This window comes from Glycine max, chromosome 17 (assembly GCF_000004515.6).
Source record: "Glycine max cultivar Williams 82 chromosome 17, Glycine_max_v4.0, whole genome shotgun sequence".
NCBI classification, from domain to species: Eukaryota; Viridiplantae; Streptophyta; class Magnoliopsida; order Fabales; family Fabaceae; genus Glycine; species Glycine max.
The window spans coordinates 41,314,669-41,338,760 of NC_038253.2; the positions used below are offsets into that span (position 1 = coordinate 41,314,669).

At 28.8% G+C, this 24,092-nt stretch overlaps 2 protein-coding genes across 2 annotated transcripts; one reads left to right on the forward strand and one right to left on the reverse strand.

The window, feature by feature from the left end:
- The first annotated feature begins 374 nt into the window (after positions 1-374).
- GASA28 (gibberellin-regulated protein 28) lies at positions 375-1,451 on the forward strand. Its single transcript, NM_001251755.3, has 3 exons — positions 375-506; positions 617-677; positions 1,135-1,451. Exons 1-3 carry the CDS (start codon positions 429-431, stop codon positions 1,314-1,316), a joined length of 321 nt encoding a protein of 106 aa, NP_001238684.1. The 5' UTR covers positions 375-428; the 3' UTR covers positions 1,317-1,451.
- A 9,250-nt stretch (positions 1,452-10,701) lies between these two features.
- Positions 10,702-11,717, reverse strand: GASA29 (gibberellin-regulated protein 29). The gene is made up of 3 exons (NM_001250090.3): positions 11,511-11,717; positions 11,303-11,342; positions 10,702-11,203 (listed from the first exon to the last, which is right to left on the reverse strand). The coding sequence occupies exons 1-3, from the start codon at positions 11,586-11,588 to the stop codon at positions 11,022-11,024; spliced, it is 300 nt and encodes a 99-aa protein (NP_001237019.2). The 5' UTR covers positions 11,589-11,717; the 3' UTR covers positions 10,702-11,021.
- Positions 11,718-24,092: the final 12,375 nt, after the last annotated feature.

The following is a 24,092-nucleotide window of genomic DNA, read 5'->3' on the forward strand; positions in this document are numbered from 1 at the left end:
ATTTAAAACATGACAAATGTTTAAAATTTATTGATCATTAAATATGAAGTTGTTTAAGCTCATTTTTACCTTGGTCACTTGACTTAATTAGACAAATCCTAATTTATTAATTGGATCTAGCTCATTTGATTGAGGAGGATATATGAGTGTTATAATCCTTTAATAATGTTTTCAATTTCTATGGATAAAAACCAAAAGATAAACCCTAATTTTTAACATGTTTTCCATCTAAAACTTAAACAAAAAGAAAAGGGACCCAGCTTAATTTAATTGAATTCTTCAATGTGGGCCATAAATGCAAGTATGCAACAACATTTATCCCATTACCATGCAATTTTGGGCTATAAATATAACAATTTTCTCTTCATTCATACAAGTCACAAAGCCTCTTGATCCGGTGAAAGAAACAAAATTCTCATCTTCAAGTCATGGCCATCTTTAAGGCGCTCCTTGCTTCAATCCTCATTTCTCTGGTCATTGTGAATCTGGTGGAATCAGATACAATGGTAAATCCTAATTATATGTTAAAATTGTTTTGCTCTCTCTATATTTTTTTCTTCCCGAAAACCTTAAAAATGAATTGCTGATAGTTTTTTTTTTTTTTTTTCTTTTAAAGTATCAGGTAATCAAGAACACGGTAGAGGGATCAAGTCCTAGCCCTTCCCCGCCAACGATCGGTAGAAATTCCTTTAGTAAACCTTCTAGTTAATCTTTGATGCTATGTTATAGATTGAATATTTTAATAATTTTTTTAATCTCGATCTTAGTTTATAAAAAAATCATTTTAATTCTTCTTACTTTACTTTTCACTGTCGCTTTATACTAAAAGGGATAATAAATTGCATATTATTCTATTTTATAAAGTTATATTAATAAAGAACTTTTAAAATGTCAAAAAGTAAAATACCTTACTCCTCCTATAATCTGAAGTTATAAGGTTTGCTTAATTCCTTCGTGTCTTTTTCTTGAAACAATCGAGTGTTTATATACATATACACACACACACACACATATATATATATATATATATATATATATATATATATATATATATATATATATATATATATATATATATATATATATATAAATTTGAAATTATTAATTGAGGTGCATTATTGTAATATATTGTAGATTGTGATGTTGAATGTAATCGGAGGTGTCAATTATCATCAAGACCAAATTTGTGCAAGAGAGCATGTGGGACGTGCTGTCAGCGGTGCAATTGTGTGCCTTCGGGTACCTATGGTCATTATGAAGAGTGTTCATGCTATGCAAATATGACCACCCACGGTGGAAAACATAAATGTCCATAATTAATTATATCCATTCATTGACTCTTGTCTTTTAATATATGAATTCAAACGCGTGTAATAACTAGCTTGGGTGTTTTATGTATCCATCTTAGATGGCACATGATTAATTATTAATAAAGTGAAATTTCTCACCTTACTTTGTTTTTAATAAATATTTCTTAATTTTTTTGTTTAAAAAAGGAAATATTTCTTTCTTAAAAAGAATAATTCCTCGTCTTTCATTCGTGTCTTAAAGGTAAAAATGATGATCGATGAGTGTCAAGCTTTCGAAAGATGCAAGCTTTGATTGTTGAATTGATCTTCAATGGATTAACTATTAACTCTCAAGAAAAGAGACCCCTCATTTGCAAATTAACATATTGCATCCATGCCCAAAAAAGCAAAGTTCAACTGGTTACGGCTGTTATCCTATTAATTAGAACTACATATCATTTTCTGTATACCAAAAATTTACTTTATATAATTAGTCATCTAATCCATTTGAATACAACGATTAGTCATTGAGAGATGTTACAATTAACTCTGTTGCTCAAATCCATTACACTTAAATGGTAAAGATCTAAATAAAATGTTTTCGCTACTTTTATCAATGTCTCCTATTTAGCTTAAAATATAGATTGTTCAATTGAGGACTTTTTAATTAATAGACATGACTCTATCCCAGTCTCATCTACATCTATATCAGAAGTAGTGTGCCATTTATATTTGTCATTTTTCTTTACATATACGAGACTTTGCCAGCTTGTTGAAAATGTAAATATTGGGCCAATTAATGACCCAATCCCGTCATGGATGTGTATGGTATGCGAAGAGTATGCTTTCATCATATGGGAGTGAGATTATTCTTCATGAAATGAAATTGTGTCAAATAGGATTCTCTAGAATTTGCACTTTGCTTGATGGTGAACATTCTTTTCTTTTCTTTTGTCTTAGGCTTAAGTTTTGAGTACACATAGGGAGATAAAACCGATCTATCCTACCTTATTTTGACCCACCCATCACTATCTATCAAAATTGAGATAGGATGGGTTGGTCCACCTTTTAATGATGGGTTCAAAATCTTGATCGATCTCATTTAGGGGTGAATTGATGGGATAACTCACTAAAAGTAAAATAATATATTTTAATATCTTATTTTATAAAATTAACTTAAATAAATAAATTTAATTAAAGAACGTAAAGTATATAAACTATTTATCTTAAATTTGATTTTAATATAAATTTTCTTATCAGAATTAGAGATATTGAATTTATAAAAACAATAATAAATATATATTGATTTTTGAATGATTCTATAAACTTAAAAAAATACTTGTTAGTATTTACATTTTTTTTATAAAAAAAATTATATATATGACGGACCAACTTGTCCCACCATTAACCCATCGGATTAACAGGATAAACTAATGCAGACTTGCATGTTGAGTCACCTAATCCAACCTACCATTTTTTAGGGCCAGTAAGCCAACCAGTCAAGCCTCACATTGCCACCCCTAAGAGCATGTTTAGAAATTGGGTGTAAATGAATTTTGAGACAATATTGAAATGGTGTTGTCTATGGTGAAGTCTTAAAAAACAGTTTCACATGTGGTTCATCAATTATACCTGTTGTCGGAGGTAATAGTCGATTACATTAAAAAATTGCAAATATGGGCCTCTTGATTCACTATTCGCCTTTCTTCTCAATCCCCAAACCGTCTCCTCTTCTTTGCGTCTCCTCTGTGAGATTTGTCCTCCTTATGCGAAGATCATCTAAATCACCCTAGTGTTTCCAAAACACCCAGATCTATTCTTGAGGCATCCGTTGGTATACAAAACCTAGATCTTCAAAATCAAAGGTGGCAAGCAAATCCACTCAGAGGTGGCGAATATGGACTGTTTGAGCCTGGTGGGAGTGGATCTATTCATTTTGGTGGCGTTTGGTTCCACATCAACTTTATCCATGTCTTTGTCCTCTCCAAGTTTGCGTACAACTCTAACCATCACCACACGAATAACATCATTCATGCATGAAGTACCTCAGATGACCCCTATTCCATGCTACGTCACCTCCAACACCCAGATCTACGTTGCTCCGCATGCACAATCACCATCGTCATCACCATTGCATTTTTTAGGCATGTGGAGATCTACAACGAGATTTGGGTTGTTTGGTTTTTAGTTCTTATTTTTCTATAATGTTTATTTTTTGTTTGCTTCATAATTTATTGTACTAAAATTTAGTTATTTTCTAAGAATAACATATTGAGAATTAAGTGAGTTTCTTGTTTATAATTGTGTTTTTGTTTTTGTTTTTCTTTTTGTTTGAAGACCATTCCGATCCTTCTTTTTGCATTTGTATATTCATTTGATAAGAGATTTGAGTATATTATGGGTTGAGATGTTGTTGTTGTCTTGGTTGTTTTTGGAAGGGGTAGGAATATTGGAATTGTGGTATTTTGAATCCATGGTAAAGTAATTTTGAGATGAGATTAGAGAAAGGAGTATTTGCATTCTTTGTTTTTGGTGAACACATTCTAGATATAAGAGTATTTTGGGTATATGCCACTATACACTTTGAAGTATTCTATGATTCCTTTACAACCATATTGCAAAAGGACTAAGTTGTAATTTTTAGTTAAAGGCTTAATTGCAAAAATAGTCCTCCTATTTATCCTAACTCACTAAATCGATTCTCCTATAATTTAATTCATCAATTAAGTCCTTCATTTTTTTTCCAATCTGACTATTTAAGTCTTTAATCCCGAAATTGAACGTTGACGATTAAAGGATAACATTGACTATCATGTGTCATAATCCTAATCTCCAATCCCAAATTTGGACAGCTAAAGGGTAACATTGACAACCACATTTCATAATAGGATTATGATATGTGACAGTTAACGTTCAATTTCGAAAACTTAAATAGTTAGATTGAAAAAAAAACGAGAAACTCAATTGGTAAATTAAATTATAAGGGAGTCAATTTAGTAAGTTGTGATAAATAGGGGAACTATTTTTACAATTAAGGCCTAGTTAAATTGTTGAAGATCTAAGCAATTGGATTAATCACTTGCCCACCCAAAATCTCAACCGTTAAATAAAATATGAATATCTCTAACGGTGACAAATAAGAAACCACGGGTGAGGCCCTTGCTAAGACTTCACATTAGACAACACCTATTACATGCTTCTAGTTACTTAGCTAACCAAAAGTTGGGGTGAAATAAATGAAACCCAAAGTTACTTAGCAGTTCTTGTTCTTGATTTTAAAGGAAAGAAATACTATGGGAAACAGCTGGACTGCTTTATGACAGTGACAACACTGTTTATAAGATGAGGTTGAGGTTGAAGTAACCATCATCACATTCCTATATGGGGCAGAACCATAACTTGTGCAGGTTTTTGTCACCCTCACGACTTCTCCCTAACTAGACGCTTTTTAAGAGAAATAAATATTTCTAAAAACGACATTTGTTTACTCAGGATGAATTTTGAAACCTAATGTGATCTTCTTGGAGATAAGGAAAAATGATTTTTTTTTTAATAAAAAAACCAAAATGTGAGTGATGATTTCGTTAGCTAGCTATAATGGAAATTTTGGGAATTTGTTACTGTTGCGATGCCTTACTAGTTACAGGCTGTTGCCTTGGCAACTTATTATTATGCGAGCAATGTTATGATAACCTTTTTTTATAATATGATTAGCTTAACTTTGCATCCCTTACGATGACAGTCAATTGGGCTTGACCCTTTTATTAGATCTTCAAAATGGGCTTATTTTATTTTTTATTTGAACATAGTCTAACTTTTTTCCTGAATAAAAAAAAAAGCATGAGTGTCTCAATTTCAATGGGTCAAACATTAATCACATATTTGTGATGAGTGATTTGCAGGAGCGGACCAAGAATGGGATGAGGAGGGAGGGGGGGCAATCACACACACACACAAAAAATAAAAAATCCAACAATTATATATTATTAATTTTTATACAAAATATTATAATTTGTTGTTTCAATATGTTAAATTACATTAATAATTTATTAAAATACATAACGTCTCATCACAAAAAAAAACACACAACCTCTTTCTCATATATATCATGAAAATAATTAATAATTACTAATTTTTTAACAATTTTTGTTCAATGTATATTAACAAGCATTTGATAACAAATTTATCTTTTATCTTCTAACAAAGTGTAGTCTTCTTACTAAAATATTAAATATAAAATATAAGAAATTTAAAAAAAAAATTGTGTGGTGGGGTATCTTTCCTTCTTTGTTAATGTTGTCAATGTCACAACTCATCATTACAACAAATGTTATTGCGTATTTTCATAATTTAAAAATTATAACAATCTTTAATCAATACAATGACACTTGTTTATATGATAATTTTTTTATCAGGTCTTGTTTCTATAAGATTTGAAAAATAAAAACTCGTTGAGTTACAAGAAAATAAAATTTAACAATTAGATATTAATTATGTAATAACTAAAATTTAATTAAATATAATATTTAGATCCAGGTTTCTTAAAAAGTATAACATTGCCATTAATTTTATAATTTTTAAAAAGTTACAAGATAAAAGTGATTATATAATCACTAAATTTGATAAAATATATTGCGATAAGATTTCTTAAAAAACTACTGTTGATTTTATAATTAAAAAAATAATGTTAAGAGATAAAAAATAATTACATAATTTTTTTTTAAAAAAAATATAATATTCATTTTCAAGTTAAATTTATTTACACCAAGAAAGTTTGACTCAATTGGTTGACCAAAGTTGTAAACTCTCTAGTATTGTGTTTAATTTCTACGAATAAAAAATAGATTTATTTACTTAATAAAAAATCAATCTCTTTAAAATATATATAATATTTATCTATTATTTTTAAAAATTATAAAAAATTCAGGGTGGCCAAGGCCCCCTACTTCCTTCATGGGTCCACCCTAGTTATTTGTCATCAACCCAATTTTTTTTTGGTAAAGGATGGAAATTAAATACATGTGCTTCAATTAAATAAATTGTTCCCACTTAATTACATATTTAGTCTTTGAAAATGCAAGAAACACACTAAAAAGGGAGAATTGAATAGTGTGTTTATCAAAGATAAAAAAAATATTTCACAATAATAGAAAGTATGGATAAAATAGAGACAAACATTGTTCGTTCACTAATAACAAATAGACAACAGAAAATACACAAAGTGGTCGTCCAATGATTACTAGGGGTTTCTTAAAACAGTTTTTCAAATAAACACTATGTGTAAAGTGATGTTAGAGAAATGTAATAAGAATACTTAATAAAGTAATATGGAGAGAAGTCGAACAACTTGATTGATACTAATTCCTTCAACTTGAGTTACATCCAGTTCTCCTTTACTCACTAGTAAAATGTTTCACTAATCAATAAATGATAGCAAACAAGTATTATAACCTATCACTCCTAACTTTACAAGTATTCTTAACATCACTTTTGGTATCTTCTTAGACTCCCCCAGTATCAAAGAACCCAAGTATTTTTTTAACACTAAGTCACTCCTGACTTTCACAAACGAAAGTTTGATTGAATACAAGTATTTTTAACACTCAAAGAGTGAATATATAATTAAGCACAAATATGAATTACTTTGCTTTGCAAAGGATAATAACAATGTAAAACTTGTTGTGTGAATAACAAAGTTTCTGTTCAAATATTTATTCACTCTTGTTCTTTCTTTTTCTCATTTTTCGTCAGGTGCTTCATTAAGGGAGACATCCTTTTATAGACTTCAATGGGATATCCATTGCGGGATTTGCGTCGTTATCTTGATAGGACTGTTGTCTCACATAGAGGAATTGGTTGACATGTCAAGCTCTGAATGACAAGGATTTATTTGAAATACAGATAATGCCATGTGCTTTTTGTCCACTCTGAAAGCGACCTTTAACAGAATATTTCACGGAAGCCTTCTATTCTCTTATATACTGTCTTTTTCTTAAATTCAAACACTAGTTATTCAAATGTAAGAGAGACAAATAGAATGTGAATAAAACAGTACATGAGCACTTCCCTTTTTCGTGACACAGTTTTTGAGACTGGAAGCACAAGTTTACCTTATGACAACGTGTTATATTGTTATGCATAAGAATGGACACTCATTGAATATAGCGTGTTGGATGCTAAGTTAAAACAAAGCATTATTTCTATAGATGCGGATGATATTCCTTTAACATAATAATCTTGTCTACTTGTCAAAAACTAATTAGAATATCAATAATTTATACTTATGTTATACATAAAAATCTAGGTTGGATGAGACACATGATCATCCAGACCTAACAATCTTAATGTTTGAAAACTCACATATTTGCATGACACAAACGCTTGACTCCTCTCTTTAGGTTTGACTGTGCGTTATTTTTCTCTTTTGCACTCTATTTATTCACTGAGTTTAATTTCTTTTTCTCTTCTTTAGTTTAATTTATACTTTGTTTAATTTTTTTTTTTCTCTTCTTTAGTTTAATCTATACTTTTTTTAACTGTGAAATTTGTGTTTGTTTTCATTAACAAACAGAATCCCATATGTATGTTTGAGGAATGAGACAATTTTTCCTTTGGAGGCCTTTTATCTTCTTGGTAGGCCCTTTGTCATGGGTCTATATGTTAAACTTCTATCAATATCAAAGATTAATCATTGGAACAAATTATAAACAAAAGAGTAATAAGTTTCGATAATATTGATTCCAATGATAATTCTAATAGTATTTTGAAAATAATTCTAATAGAAATCTCATAATAATTTGGATAGTAATTTCGATAATAATAAGAAGTAGGGATTGAAAAAAGTAAAAGGGTTTAGAGAAAAATAAAATCTGAAATTGAAATATTGGTTGAAAATATTGTCCTAACTCGTCAATATGTAAACGTCATGTAGACTTAATAGGATATAAGTGTGTTACATATGTTTTAACCTTTATTATAATGGTACAAACTAATATTTATAAGTAATAATTCCTAATTATCCATAATTTCTCATTGTCATCTTTAACGTTGACGATATTTGTCTTCGATCTTCACCCTTAAAGACTTTTGTATCTTCAATCTCTATTTTTGATATCTAATGTCTTGATGCTTTCTAACTTTTCATTTCGTTTATCATCGTACACTTAATCAAAAGACTATATTTTGATGCTTAGTGAAAATAGTTTATTGAAAAACTATTTCTCAATATTTTTTTTGTAAAAGATAATTTTTTATAATTGAAAAATATCAATGTTAAAAACTTTTTACCCCCTGACCGAGTTCTTGTGTGGGAAAAAATATATTGATTGGAACAGAAACGTTGTATTCACTCAAAATAACTAGTAATAATTTCTCGAGTTTCACCACACACATGTGAGTGATGTGACATGTACAACACCATCTCTCACCACACCTCCACGATGGTATTATATTCATAATCATTCATACAGTTGCCACTTGCCACTACCGGAACAAAAACAGAGTTTACCCCATTTCATCACTCCGCGACATATTGCATGCTGAATATGCCGGAATTGCTTGACATTATTGAACAAGAAGAAGAAGTAGGAGGAGGGAAAGGCGTGTTTTTTGTCGTCTTGGTCTGTAATATTAGGTTAACACACTTTTGAAACTATTGGATGAATATCCATGGCTCACATTTTGAATACATGCTTTAAATTATATTTATTTAGATAAATAACGAGCTAGTAGTAGTAGCATGTTGTGTATTTAAAGGTTGCCATTAGCCAAATGTATAATGGCAAAAGTTCTCCAACGGCACGAAATCCTGCTCTTGTAAATGATGAAATGTATTTTTAGATTTTTTTTTATTTTTATTTTCAATTCAAGAACAAATGTGAGAGCATTATATACATGCAGATACTAAAATCACAATTTATTCCCTTTTAAGATTACAAACTTGTACAAATAACGGTAATATATGTGCAGAAATTTCTTTTTTATAGATATAAATGTAAAAGAAAATGAAAAACATACATCCCATTTTGATCTAATTGAAGGAAAAAGGATAAGAAAAATGAAAAATGGCAAATATAATAAGTGATGTATTGAAAATAATAAATAAGATAAAAATGAAAATATATTAATAATATCTCAAATGTAAATAGCATGTGTCCCAAATTATTCCATGAGTAATTGTCATGCACATAAATGAAATATACGTGTTTGGTTTCTGCAATGTTACACGCTGATGCACGTGTGAGTCAGCAATCAACATCAAGACAGTGATATGGTGTTTGTTATGTATGTTCATCTTTTAATTTTCATGAAAGTTTTAATTATGTTTTTAATTTTTAGTTTGAATTATGGGTGACTTGTTTTGTAATTTTTTAAACGATTAAATTTATTTATTTTTAAGATAAAGCTAAATTGATATTTTATCAATTTTTACTTACAATTTCATTTTTTTATTTTTTCTTAAAATTTAAATAAACTCAATCGATTAAATTATTTTAATTTTTTATTAAACATGCAAAGTAAAATATTAAATTTTATTCAATTTTTTTCTTAGAACCTAAATTCATATTATAAATTCATTCAATTTTTTTTTAAATATTTGTATATAAAATAATATTTCAAAAAATTTAAGTAAAATATTTTTTTAAAGAAAATGATGAATTCGCTTAATTTTAAATTATTAAAAACTGAATTGGCTCAAAAAAAATTCAAGGAATCAAAATTACGCATACGAAATTAAAGAGATTAAAACTGTAATGAAATTAATTATAAGAAAAATAATCTAATGCTTTTTCAAAAAATCTTTATTATTTTTATTATCTATATTTATCTACTATCTATTCATAATACAGAATTCAAGTCATATATTTTTAATAATACATAATTAGCACAATTTTTATTCAAATGCCTAAGAAATATTATCATCCCTTTTTAATATATGATGACCTCGATGTTCCTATACACCGTCGAGAGCCAATTTTGGTCCATCTGATTGATAAACGCCGTTGGTTTCAGAGACTATTTCTTTAATCTTAGAATATATTTTTTTTGAAAATATATAATGAGAATGTTATTTTTGAGTATTTAAAAAATGTGTAATAAGTCTTACAATAAGTATTTTATTATCTCATAATAAAGGTGATCGAGAATAAATTTTCTCAACTCCATATTCCTAAAATTAAATAAATAATCGGTGAAACAAACACTTTCTTATAAAATGACGTTAATAACATCTAATAAATTTTTTATATTTTTAAAAGACAATTTCTATTAAGCTTTAATTAGCAAGCTAGCTAAGAATACTACAATTATTTATAATATTGAGTGGAAACTAATTTGAATGGTAAAATATAAAATAATTTGAAAAGTGTCAAACACAAATAACGAAATTATAAAACATTAACTAGATGATACGATAAATGAAATGAAAATATCACATAAGAATTCTTATTAATAGACAGACGATGGAGATGGACAATACAGGGAAGGCAAGTACACCATAACAGAGAAGGGAATTAATCACATCACAATATACTTATTAATTTTGTGAATATACAACCAAATTACAAACCAAGATCGATGATTCAACACGTATTGAAAAAGGGGTAATTTGATTTCACGATGTTATTCTTTACTCTTAAAGCACATATTAAGCAATTAACATGTTATATATAGTATTATTTTTATTTTATAATATAAATCAAAGGCATGCATAGGATAGTGGTCCAATTAAGTCTAAGGGCACTTGCGTTTGCCACCATGAGTAGTCAAACTTGCATAGCAGGGACACACTTCTTGGTTTCCAGCAGTGCCAGGTGGCACGCAGTTACAGCGTCTACAACAAGTTCCACAAGCTCTTTGGCAGAGGCGTGGACGAGATGATAAACGGCACCTCGCAGCACATGCTCCGTTACAATCTGAAATTAATTATTACCATCAACACATAAAAAATTTGTATACTTAACTTCCAATTTCAAATTAGTTATGAATTTTATATATGAAACTTTAGTTAGTACCTATCTGCTGAAGAAGAGACCCCTGCGTTTGTGCATGTGCCTGCGGTTCCTCAAAAACATGGTCAAATTAGTTAATTTAATTGAGTAGAACTTAGTTAAAAGAAATTAACAAATTCAACCTAACTTGGTTACATAAAACGAACAAGAAAGAGAGCTAACATATTTATATGGAAAAATTAAGAAGCAGAATATTTGAATATTTATGTACCGATTGATCAGCATCAACGAAATGAAGAAGGAGAAGCGACGCAAGAAGGGAAGCAATTATAAGCTTAGAAAGAGCCATGGCTATAGGAGAAGGAGCTTAATTGAAGATGTGTATATTATTGTTATTGGGAATGTTTTGATTGATTGCTAAGTGCGTGGAATGAGAAGCAGAATGAGGAGGGTATTTATAGTGTTGATAAGAGTTGTATATGAGGTATGAACAGAAGGTGGTAAGTACTAAAGTACGGGTAGAATTATATAAACGTGAGAATATGTAAGTGGGACACTGTGATGTGGTGGCTAGTGACTAGTGAGGGAAATTTGGTAGTGAAAACTCAAAGGGATCTTGGAAGCATCAAGAAACGCGGCTAAAATATATGATAGCTAGCCTTGCCCACACCTCACAACAACAATTCCATAGTCTTATCTTAATTTGTGTCTGGACTTGCACACATAGTTGTTTAACCCAAAAGTTGATATTTCATGAGATCATAAAAACAAGTCAAGTGATAAGGTAACATTCATAAAAAAAATGAAAAATTACTTACCTAAAGGGTCGGCCACCAATTAAAACATGATGCAAATCAGATTTTTTTTATCTAATTAAATCACATGTATCATCTATAAAAAGTAATTTTATTTAAAATTGATAGGATTATTATGAACAACAATTTTTTTGCTTCTAAATAACTTGATGCAAACCAAGTTAGTACTAATGTAAAATATGACATGAATAATGATAATCAAGTCTTGTGCTGTTGGTTTGGGTAATTACCAGTGTGGGTGAGTATGATATGCCATTTAAACGACTATTTGTATAAATTTGGCGGCGTAGGGTTTAGGTCAAATGATGTGAGCTAGGAAGCGTTATTACCTAGTACATTTCGATTCCCATGTATCATTGCATTGCATAATTTATGTAAATGTTCGTGGCCGACCCTAGGAGGGTCATATTACGGGACTAGGTAGGTTGCATTATTGGGAATGAGGAGGGTATGACATATTGCAAGAATACACGGAAGGGTTCAATTTTTTTTCATGTACACGGAAAACTACAAGTGCTGAATTATTAATGTAACAGCCAAAAATTCTGTAATTGAAGTGCCCCTCCGTCAAGTTTGGCTTTGATAGATGGTGATAGATGGAATTGGATGCAATAATAAGTGTGTGGAGAGTAGGAAGAGTAACTATTTGCACAAAGTAGGAAAAGGATTGCTAAAGCTGATGCAGCCAACCTTGACAGCTGGATGCGGCGGCACACAGCTGGATTATGCTAAAATGAAAATTTATCATCATGCAATATTACTTGCCCAAACCCAGTGTAGTTAAGACAACAACAAAAGTTGAGTTTTTGAGAACTATTTTTTTAAAAAAGAATGAAAAACTTTAAATATGATTAAGTTTCCATCACTAATTAATCGTATAATTGATCTGGAGAATCCAAATTTATATAAAAATATTTTGAAATAATACTAAAAACCCAAATTTCTAATTACAATAGTTATCAAATAAAAATATTACTTACCCCCACCCACTCCAAAATAAATATCTCGGAGTGCTGTCATCGTGAATTTATTTTATTTTAATGGTGTTTCTTACGTGGTTTATATTTATCCTAATGCATTTAATTTTGTATGAATTGTCCCCCACTCCCACTGCCACATCCATTTGAACATGTAAAAGGTCGTGGGCAGAGGAGAGAAGAAATAGGTAGTGAATTGGAAATGGAATTCCATTTCGTATTCCTTAGGCTAAAATATGTGGTGTGGGTGCGGGGCAATCATATAAAGGTGAACAATAAATAATAAAAATAGTATGCAAAAGAAAAAAGAGAAAAAGGGAATAAAACATCGCAAAAGAGAAAATAGTGTCTTGTAAAGTAAATCTGTTTATATAAATAAATATATTCATAATCAATCATTTGAATTGTGAAGGAATTTGTTGTACAATTGGTGGTCTGATTTAATTTAAGGTAAGGTGAGCCAAAGCATTTAGTATACTATTAGCACACGCTTAGAGATCGATAGTTTTTTCTTCTTCTTTTGAGAGGCACAGTACTTATGAATTTTTTTGGACATGAAAACTTATACTGATTACTAAATAATCTATTTTCATATTATGAATTAGAATATAAAATTTAAGAGAATGATCTCAATTAAATATTCTTAATTTTCTCTCATTAAATACATGCAATTTTTTCTCACTATCTCCGTCACTGGTGAAAAAATTATCTCCACTATTTCTAATGACCATCATGACTCATACAACTTTGTGTGTGTTTATACTAACCCATTTAAAATATATATATTTTTTCTTGTAGTTTCATGATTTTTTTAGAAAAAAAAGTATTTTTGTTCTATATAAATAATGCTTATAAACGCTACCTGTATTTGTTTTTGGTTGATTTGAGTGTTTATGATAAATATTATATAAAAAAAACGCACGAAGGTACAAAGACATGGATGCTTGAGAGAATTAAAAAGAAGTATAAGTACCTTTTTTTTATAAGCTAAAAAATATTATTAAAACTGAGTATATATAAAAAAAATATTCAAATCCATTACATAGTTTAGACTAACACAAGACGCTAATACAAAACAGTTTTCACCCACCTCATTAAAGATCCCCTGTAAATACATTTAAGGAATAGTCAAACACTAAGAATATCAGTATAATGCCTAGTAATATAATCCAAGAGGCTAAACATATGTACTAGTACTAGTATACGAGGACAAATTAAAATATATAGGGTAAATACAGGACAAATATTGTTTTATGCCTTCAACGTGAAAAATTATTAGATGATTTAGTTCTATTATTATTAAAATATCTTAAATTAAGAAATAATATAATTAATTTTTATTAGATAATTATAGAATATATCTTTAATTCAATAAATATATATTTGATTGTCCACGAGTTAATAATTATTTTTTGGAAATTAGGTCAATGAACTTCTTTTAATCTATAAATATTAATTATTAATTTATTAGTTTTTTTTTTGTTATCAACAAAGATTAAATATGTGACATTTTCCTCATTTCCGACCATGAATAACATAGTTAATTATTGTTAGGTTGCTTTAAATATTTTAAATTAGGGTCACATATGTAGCGATTGCTAGTAAATATAAGTAAATATTGTGGTATTGTTTCGTGAAGTTAGATATACAAAAAGGGCAAAATGTACTAGAGTATTTTGCAATTGCCTACTCTTACACAGTTGATCCAATAAAGTTTGTTGACTTATAAGATTAGTTGAGTGATTAAAAAATAATGACACATTTGATCTTTGTTGTTTATAAAAAATTAACAAATTAATAAAATAAAGTTGATTGACCTAATTTCCTCAGAAAGATAAGCTATGTAACCTGGCTGATATAACTCATATCAGGGATCTGAAAAAGAGAATGTTAAAGTTTTACTGGTCGTGAACAAAGCCGAAGAACAAGTTGTCTGCCAACAAGGCTGCAATGCAACCAAGATAAGGAAAAGGCAAAAAAGTTGAGAGGGATTTACTAATACATCATACAGCTGTTGCATGAAGATGCTAATTTGTCCATCAACAAATTAAGGACATTATAACTATTTCTTTTACGTTTTGGATATGTTTTAAAAGATATTTTTATGTTACAATACGAAAAACATAATGTATGTCACTTCAAAAGATCCGTTCCCTTTTACTACTTTCACTTGGACCTGTCAAATAATTTGACACCACACGGACCCTTTTACTATTGATTCGAGTCAGGTTGGATTGTAAAATTTAGTCCATCTTAATTATATAAAACAAATTGTTTCCATTGTCACAATTTCTGAAAACTATTTAGATTTAATTCTAAATTTTATCATTTAATTTTTATAATTTTATTATTTAATTTTTCGTTTTATAAATTTTATCATTCAACTTTTTTAATTTCTTTACATTTTATCACTGACATGTAAAAAACAAACAAATTGTTAAAGAAAAATAAAACTACATCATTTTATTATAAATGAAATGATAAAATATTCAAAAATTGAAAATTTGGGAGGTAAAATTTGCAAATTAATAAAAATTTGATGATAAAATTCACAAAATAATAGAAAGTTGAATGATAGAATTCATAAAAAAAAAGTTACATGATAAAATTTAGAAAATTATAAAAGTTGAATGGTAAAATTTATAATTAAATAAAGTGTTTAAACATTTTAAAATCTTATATATATATATATATATAATATTTTATTATAGAAATAATTTAATATTATAATTTAAAAACAAGATTATAAAAAAATCTTTTATGGAAAAGTTTACTATGTCTAAAATTAATCTAATCTAAGTATATAAAGGCAATCAACAAAAATGATTAAATACATTTTAATTATTATAATTATATGTAATATGATTATTCTTTAAACATGTAGTCGTAAATTCAATTGTTAGTTTATGCGTATAAAAAAATAAAAATATATCTTAAAAAATATCAACCCATTAAATAAATCTTAATACTTCAAAACATTAATCATTTAGATTTTCGGTTTAAAAAAATATTTTGGTTCACGTAAAAAACAAGAAAAATCAGTGTAACACAACCTCATTTTTTTAAAGGCAAATATATGTATTAATTGATAAATATAGAATGTAGATAACCCTGTATAAGGTGTACAGTATGGCCTGTAACTACCAAAAAAGTATACCCATGTACAATCCCAAAACCAATCATCAATCTCTTCTCACAGAAAGTTTCAGCAAAATAATCCGTGCTTTCTACCTACAAAAGTCATCTAAGAACTCACACAGTCACACACACAACCTCATATTATCTCAGAGGTAATTAATGTAATTTATTACTATTATTAATAATTAGTTTTCTCTATACTCCTCTGTGGAGTATATGGCAGTGTGACACGCTCACTGATCATTAGTTTTCTCTTTATCTGGCTTTTCTTTCTTACTTCTTGAGCACGAATATATATGTAATCTCATCTCTGTGTGACATTAATTCAGAGTCAGCAGAGCTATAAGTATATAGCAACAACTTACGACAACATTCACTCCCTCTAAATTCAAATCCAACAAACACAACCTTAGTACATATTTTGTTTTTTCCCCAATACTATGATGTTAGAGTTAATTAAATTAAATACCTTATTTTAACAGGTCCAAGCGGATCATCACCAATTATTATTGGTAAGTAGTTAATTATGAAATTATTATTGCTATTATAAGTTTTATAATAATATAATATACTCATACATTTAGGGAAAAAATGGTCATTTATTATTTATTTATTTATTTATTTTGGTAAATATTAAAACGTATATTTGAATAAATGTGTTAAAAGTTGTTAATATTCTTTAAATGTGCCGTCTAAGGGCCTTGTTCATGGCCCACCTACAGCTACCAGTGAAGGAGTTCAGCCATTGGGCCCAAAAGATTCAGAGCTGAGTCCATTGTTCTCTTTAAGCTTCTTTTGAAAAGTGAAAACTATGTTTGCATGATGGCGGATTGACGATGACGATCACAAGCCCCTTGCAATTGCTGAAAGGACCTCCCATTAGAAATTAGAAGGTTTCTCATACCCTATTTTCCAATGCATGTTTTTTCTTTTAAAAAAATATTGGCAAATATTTTCCAATGCATGTTTCTTTAAATTTTTTATTGGTAAATATTTTCCAATGCATGTTATAGCAAAACGTACATTGGTGTGGTTATGGGAACTGTATAGAGTTGTTCGTAGATATGCTATTGGAACCTTGTATGAGTTGCATCTTCTTATATGCTATTTGATATGTTATTATATATTAAGATGCAGGATTGTACCTCGAGTGGGTGGGTGATTATGAGGTTGGGGAAGGTGTAATATTAACCAATTCTAGTTACGTACCTTCTTGTAATTTGTTCTCATGGCATGGCACAACTTGTGCTTATATTAATGAAAATGTTTATTTCTCCGAGAAAAAAAAAACAAAAAGGTTTTGTTTTTCTTTTGTTTTGAAGTCTTTGTTTTTTTAAGCACGTATTCTATTATGTTACAACAATGATTAAATTTCTTATTAGTCTAAGATTTTTTATTAATGTAATTGAGATAGTATTTAGTAAAATAGAAAAAAAAAACTAATGTATTAGATTAATTTATAAAAATTATAAAGATCCTTTAATTTAGTTTATGATAATTAATATTAAATATAGATTGTTTTATCTTTATTGCTATAAATTTAGAAATTAAGATAATTAACATTTAATAATTTTAAAGACTAAACTAATATTTTCATAACTCTAGGAAAAAAAGAATTAATATTCATAACTTCATAAACTAAATTAACGTGTTACTCTACATAAATAAGGTATTATAATTTTTGGGTTTGTAGGAATCACAGATAATTTTAAGAGTTTACGATAACTCATTCATCTTTCTTCACTCAACTGAGTTTTATAACCTGAAAAAAAAAGATAAGGTATTATAACCACTACAAAAATAAACATACTTTCCATATTAACTCTAGTATTGGATAATATTTGACATACATATCAACAAAAAAAATAAAATCAGAGGGAATCTGCATAACAAAAATCAGAGGGAACTTTGTAAATTGAGTTTATCTTATTATTTTATCTAAACTATATCTCATTTTATCGATTCAATATTCAAACTTAATTCTTTTCAAAAATATTATTCTCCCACGATTAAGATTTGATCTATGCAAGTCTTAATTGCCGATCCGCTTGCACACACAGAAAGGCCAATTCTGTCGCCGAAGTCAAAACTAAGAGATCGATGATAAGTTTTCCATCTTTTTGAATCGATCTTTTTTATGGCAAGATTTGCCAAATTAGTTTCATCCCTTTCCCTTCATCACTCAGGAGTATAGGGATGTTGAAATCTAAATCAATAAAAAAAATAATTAAAAATTAAACTAAAATAATTTTTTTTATTTATTTGGATGATTTTTTTTGAATCGATCAGTATTTTTGAAACTAAATCAAACTAAATTAAATCATAATAGTTATATTTACATTTATATTATTTTAGTATATATATATATCATTTGACTTTTAGTATTTTGTAATGTTATGTATATAAATTGATATAATGTATATTACTTTTTTTTAATCTTTTTTATTAAATATGTTTAATTTAAAATTGATGAAAAATTAAAAGATATTTATTACAGAAAGTTTAATGTACTAATAAGTTTTATAATTATTGATAAATTTTGTTTTTCCTGAAGTTGTTAGCAATTTTTAAATGTAATTTAATATAAAAACTATAAAAAAATATATAAATTTTAAGAAAAATAAAATAATAAAATATTAATTCGATTCACATTTTATTTTAAATAAAAATTAATAAAATAGAATCAAATATATATTTTTTCAAGTTTAATTCAAGTGAATCTTTTAAAGTTCAACTTAAGTGAGTTTGTGATGAAAAACTAAATTAAACTGACTCACAAACACTCCTGAGGAGTCCCTGCCTTGTGGAGCTGTCGTCGACACGTATTAGGGAGCAATGTTGAAAGCCCAAAATCTGCTACCTTAACCAAATAATTGGTGCTTTTCCCATGATGTCGGAAGCGTGGAGATAAGCCAATGCAGTAGCAGTCGTCTCTAATCATTTTCTATTTATTTTTAAAGAATATAAGTAACTAGCTAATTATATTTATTTTAGTATAAAATTTTAATTTTATAAATAATATATTTTGAATATATATAATGCACGGATATTTAGTTTGCATAAAACAATGACACACATGCATGTAAACCCTAGCTAGGACAGATAGTCAGTGTAATTTTTATATTTAGTTTGAATATAATGCATTATTGACACAATTAGGATTTTTTTATTATATTTTTTCCTTTTTTAACTTCTCTTATCTATTTTTAATTTCTTTGATCATTCTTCTCTCGCTCTCAACATCTATACAGCTTTCAAGCCAGTCCATATTCAGAAAAAGCATAGAGAGACACAATTAGGATTGTGAGAAACAAAAGGAAAAAAAACCAGGACAGAACATGATGAAGCACGGTTGTTCATCAAAGTTGCACACTAAAGAAGAGAAAGAAGTCGCTAAAATGCTTCTGGAGTTTCAGCATTCAGAACCTCCCTTGTTGAATTGGGGTCGCAAGAGGAAAAGATCTGCAGTTCAAGATTGTTTTTCTCCATCTCTTGTTTTTCTGCAAAACCATTCGCGTCACACAAGAACGGTTATGAAGAAGGTGCTGCTGAAAACGGAGAACGCTTCCAGCCCTGATACACCTCTCTCCTTCCATCCCGATGAAAACCCTAATCTCTCCATAAAACAACAGTCTCCCAAAAAGGTATCTTCTTTTTTCTCACCTTTTGTCATGCCTTCTCATTTATTTTTACAAATGTTAATTATTATTTATTAATTCTTTTTAACAGAGAAATCAAATTCACTATATTTTTTCTTTATTTTCTTCTTTTATCACCAAATCTTTGGATCTTTCTTTTTCTTGAAATATTTCTACATCACAGGAGTTGGACTCAATTCAATAAAACCTTCATCTTATTTTATTTCTTCTAAATTATTATTTTTTTAACTGCAAAAAAAAAAAAACAATTTGATACAATCAGCAAATTTAACCACAATCTGTGATCAAACCTGCCAACAAATATCAGAATAAAAAACACAGTGCTCAAGCGCACACAGAACACCTCTCCCTACGAAAACACCCAGAGCTATGAATACATTTGAAATCTCCCTCCCTCTATAAACCGCTACTGACGGAAAAATAGGTCAAATTATTGTATAAAAAAATAGTTCAAATTACTCACTGCCCTTAAGAGGTGTAAATTTCTTTTAACAATTCTTGTGTTATTGTTACTAAGTATTTATGAATTTTATTGATTGATCTTTGTAAACAAACAAAAAAAAAACTTTGATGAGTGAGTCTTCTTTTTCAAATATATATTGTTTTTACATATAATACTTAGTTTAAAACCTTAAACTTACATTTTAATTTTTAAAAAATTAATCGAATGAAGAAAGAATATAATTAAAGAATCTCACGTAGAGTTTGTGAGTTTGAATTTCACTTTCTTTTAAGATAAGGTAAATGTAAAGGGTTTTCCTAAACGGTTGTCGCCATTCCCTCTCTTAAATTTTTTAGAAACGGAAGAAAATGATGAAATTACTTAATGATTAATCCAATTTCGTATTTTATTTTCATTCAACTCATATCTTGACCCAAAGGCAGGTTTGGATATGTATTACTCTTTGTTCCATTGATGGTCACAAGAGTGAATGATTTTTGGATGTTAAAAACCACTACAAAATATAGAAAAAAAATCTCACAAATTTGTCCATTTTTCTTTTTCAACCTCATTTACTAACTTTCTTTGATCATTTTTTTTGAGTTTAAATAAATATTTTTTCTTTTACTCTTTTAAATGTTATGTCCATTTATAATAATCAACACTATCTTATCGGTCATATAATCTTTTTTTACTTCTTCTTTGAATTCTCTTTTTTTCTTAAAAATCTAATACCTTTTCTCCTAAGTTCAACGTTACAAATATCAATTCTAATGTTCTATCGGAATCAAAGGTCATTGACAACCTCAACGACTTAACTTCTAAATTTACCTCTCTCCGGAATTAGCTTGGTGGATAAGATGAAGAAAATTAGGGAAATAGGAGGTTATGAAAGAAGAATTTACAAATTTATAGATTTTTTTCTTATATTTTGTGATGATTTTTAATTTCCTAAAAATTATCTACTCCCATAATCATTAATGAAATCAAAAGAGTAACATGTAGGTTCAAATATTCAAACCAAAACGTATAGAGTTTAATTCTTTGAGGATGAAAATAAAACTCAATTTTATATGATTGAGTTCCAAATATTTTAATATTTATAAAGATGAAAAATATATTTTAACTTATCATTTAAGTTTTAAAAAATGTCATATAAGTTAAGTTATTTGGTTCTCTCTTTTTAGTTGCCTCATTTTGTCATTATTTCTGTTTTTGGCAATTTATTGAATTTTTGGATTCCATCGGTAGATAGAGTTGCCTCATTTTAATCTTTTGTTTAATCGGAACAGCAGTTGTACAGTGTGAAGCTTTTCTACGCCAAGGCGAAGGCCTTCAATTTGAAGTTGAAAGCAAAAAAACAAAAAACAAGAGGTACTCTATTTTAAGAAGAATGATTCTACCATAAAAACCATCATCTTCAAAACTATAAAAACTATTTTTTTTAACCGAAAATAAGAGCCTAAAACACATTTTATCTTCATATTAATTTTCTTTATTTTTTATTAGAATCTTCATTTTTTTAATCAGAAAAAGGTATATATATAAAAGGGCACAAAAGGTACCCTAACCATCCTTTTTTTAACGATCCTTTTTTGTTTCCCTGTTACCTTTTGGACTTTTTTCTATCAAGATTTTACTCGTCATTTTATGTTGAAAAAAGTTTAATGGAGATCCTAAATCTTTATGAAACACTTTAAAAATAATAAAAAACATATATGATATAATTTTTTATGCAATATGAAGAGAAAGATACAGAAAAGTAAGAGATATTGGTGGAGTATTTAAAAGAATGAAATGCTGTATTTGTGTATTATTAATTTATTACTCACTTTTATCATCTGTGATGGTGGTCACCAATTTTCATTTTGATTTACAGCTAATTAATGGCCAAAAAAGTGAACCCACTTTGGAATTTGGCGGGTCAATGCTGCAATCGGTTCATGTCAATGGTTCAGTCAACCCTTCCGGTTCGAAGGCTCAAAATGAAAAGCTTCTGATGATGCCTTTTCAGAATCAGATTTCTGGAGCAACCCAAAGTGAGAGATTTCTTGTGTCTGGCCATCCAACGACGTCGTTGCAAGTGCCATTAACTTCATCTAATGGATTGGGCCACGAGGCCCATCTGGCCCATCCTGGTCTAAACACCAACCCAGTAGAGTTCACCCAAATAAACTCGTCTCAATCTCAACCGTTGGATGAGGCCACAGCAAACAGGGAATTGAATAGAGCCCTTGCAGCTGAAGCAAGACGGAGGAGGATTCTGATTTTCAGGCTAAAGTACAGCCAAAAATCACGTAATGATTATAGGTGACAACATAGGCTTATTTTGCCTTTTATTCTTTTAGAATTTTAAATATGAGTGCTTAGTGTCAAAGATAACAACGTAGGGTATTTACAAAAAGAAGGATAAAGAACATGTAGGATACTTGATTGTGTCTTGCTACGATTGGGATTGCCACATCTTGTGCCAATCTTAACTGTTTTTTTTTAAATAATACGTTGAATCCTTTTGCTGTGAACAAAATTGAGTGAATAGATAATTTAGTTTATGAGATTGTATCTATTTTGCATATTAGTCTCTAACTTAATGTTAAATTCAAAATAATTCCTATCTTTGCATAAGAGTTGCAAAATAGTCCTTCCGTTAAATTTTAAAGTAACGTCATTAGTGTGGTCAATTTTAGTGCCACGTGGACTATCCAACGTGACACTAAAGGATGACGTGGTATGACACATGGACGTGTCTCTTAAAAGATGTCACGTCATTTGATGATAACAAAATGAATAAATAGGCAATTTAGTCATTGACTTTGTACCCATGTTGCATATTAATCCCTAACTTAATGAAAAATTCAAAATAGTCTCTATCTTTTGCATAAGTGTTGCAAAATAGTCGCTAACTTAAAAGATGTTAGAAATCTTGTTTAAAGTGTCAATGCATTGCAAAGGTTATGCCTTGCACGATTTTTGGCGGCGCAGATTTCTTCTTGGATTTCTTGTCATCTTTTGATTCCTCTGATTTTTTCTCTTCTTCTTTCTTTTCTTCTTCATTTGCTTTTTCTCCTCCACTTTGTTTTCCTCTGGTTTTTTCTCTTCCTATTCAAAACACAAAAAAAAAAAATCAAAACTCGGAATGATACATTGATGGTAATTGAAGAAAAAAAAAAGAGACAAAGAGAATGGTTATGCATACCTCGCCCATTGGTGTTGATGGCTACAAAGATAAGGTTGTTGCTGTTGATTTTTGGTTCTTTTTATTTGTGCAAGTGTGTGTGGGTTCTTTTTCGTATATATGTCTCAATTGGTTCAGAACTATCAAATTTGAAGAAGCCACTCATTCTATCATCATCAAATGATGTGGCATTAAAATTGACCTCACTAACAGTGTTACTTTTAAATTTAACGGAAGGACTATTTTGCAATACTTATGCAAAAAATAGAGACTATTTTGAATTTTTCATTAAGTTAGGGACTAATATGCAACAGGGGTACAAAGTCAGGGACTAAATTGCCTATTTACTCGTTTTGTTATCATCAAATGACGTGACATCTTTTAAGAGACACGTCCACGTGTCATTCTTTAATGCCACGTTGGATAGTCCACGTGACATTAAAATTGACTTCATTAACGACGTTACTTTTAAAATTTAACGAAAAGATTATTTTACAACACTTATGTAAAAATAAAAATTATTTTGAATTTAATATTAAGTTAGGAACTAATATATAAAATGGATACAATCTGAGAGACTAAATTGCCTATTCACCCGGAAAAAAATATATGTAGGATTGAATTTTCTATTTTGGAAAATTTGAGAG

Coding starts and splice junctions, on each gene's coding strand:
- GASA28 (NM_001251755.3), top strand. CDS start 429: ATGGCCATCTTTAAGGCGCTCCTTGCTTCAATCCTCATTTCTCTGGTC. Junction 507..616: donor TGGTGGAATCAGATACAATG/GTAAATCCTAAT, acceptor TTTCTTTTAAAG/TATCAGGTAATCAAGAACAC. Junction 678..1,134: donor CCCTTCCCCGCCAACGATCG/GTAGAAATTCCT, acceptor AATATATTGTAG/ATTGTGATGTTGAATGTAAT.
- GASA29 (NM_001250090.3), bottom strand. CDS start 11,588: ATGGCTCTTTCTAAGCTTATAATTGCTTCCCTTCTTGCGTCGCTTCTC. Junction 11,343..11,510: donor TCGTTGATGCTGATCAATCG/GTACATAAATAT, acceptor GAGGAACCGCAG/GCACATGCACAAACGCAGGG. Junction 11,204..11,302: donor GTCTCTTCTTCAGCAGATAG/GTACTAACTAAA, acceptor AATTAATTTCAG/ATTGTAACGGAGCATGTGCT.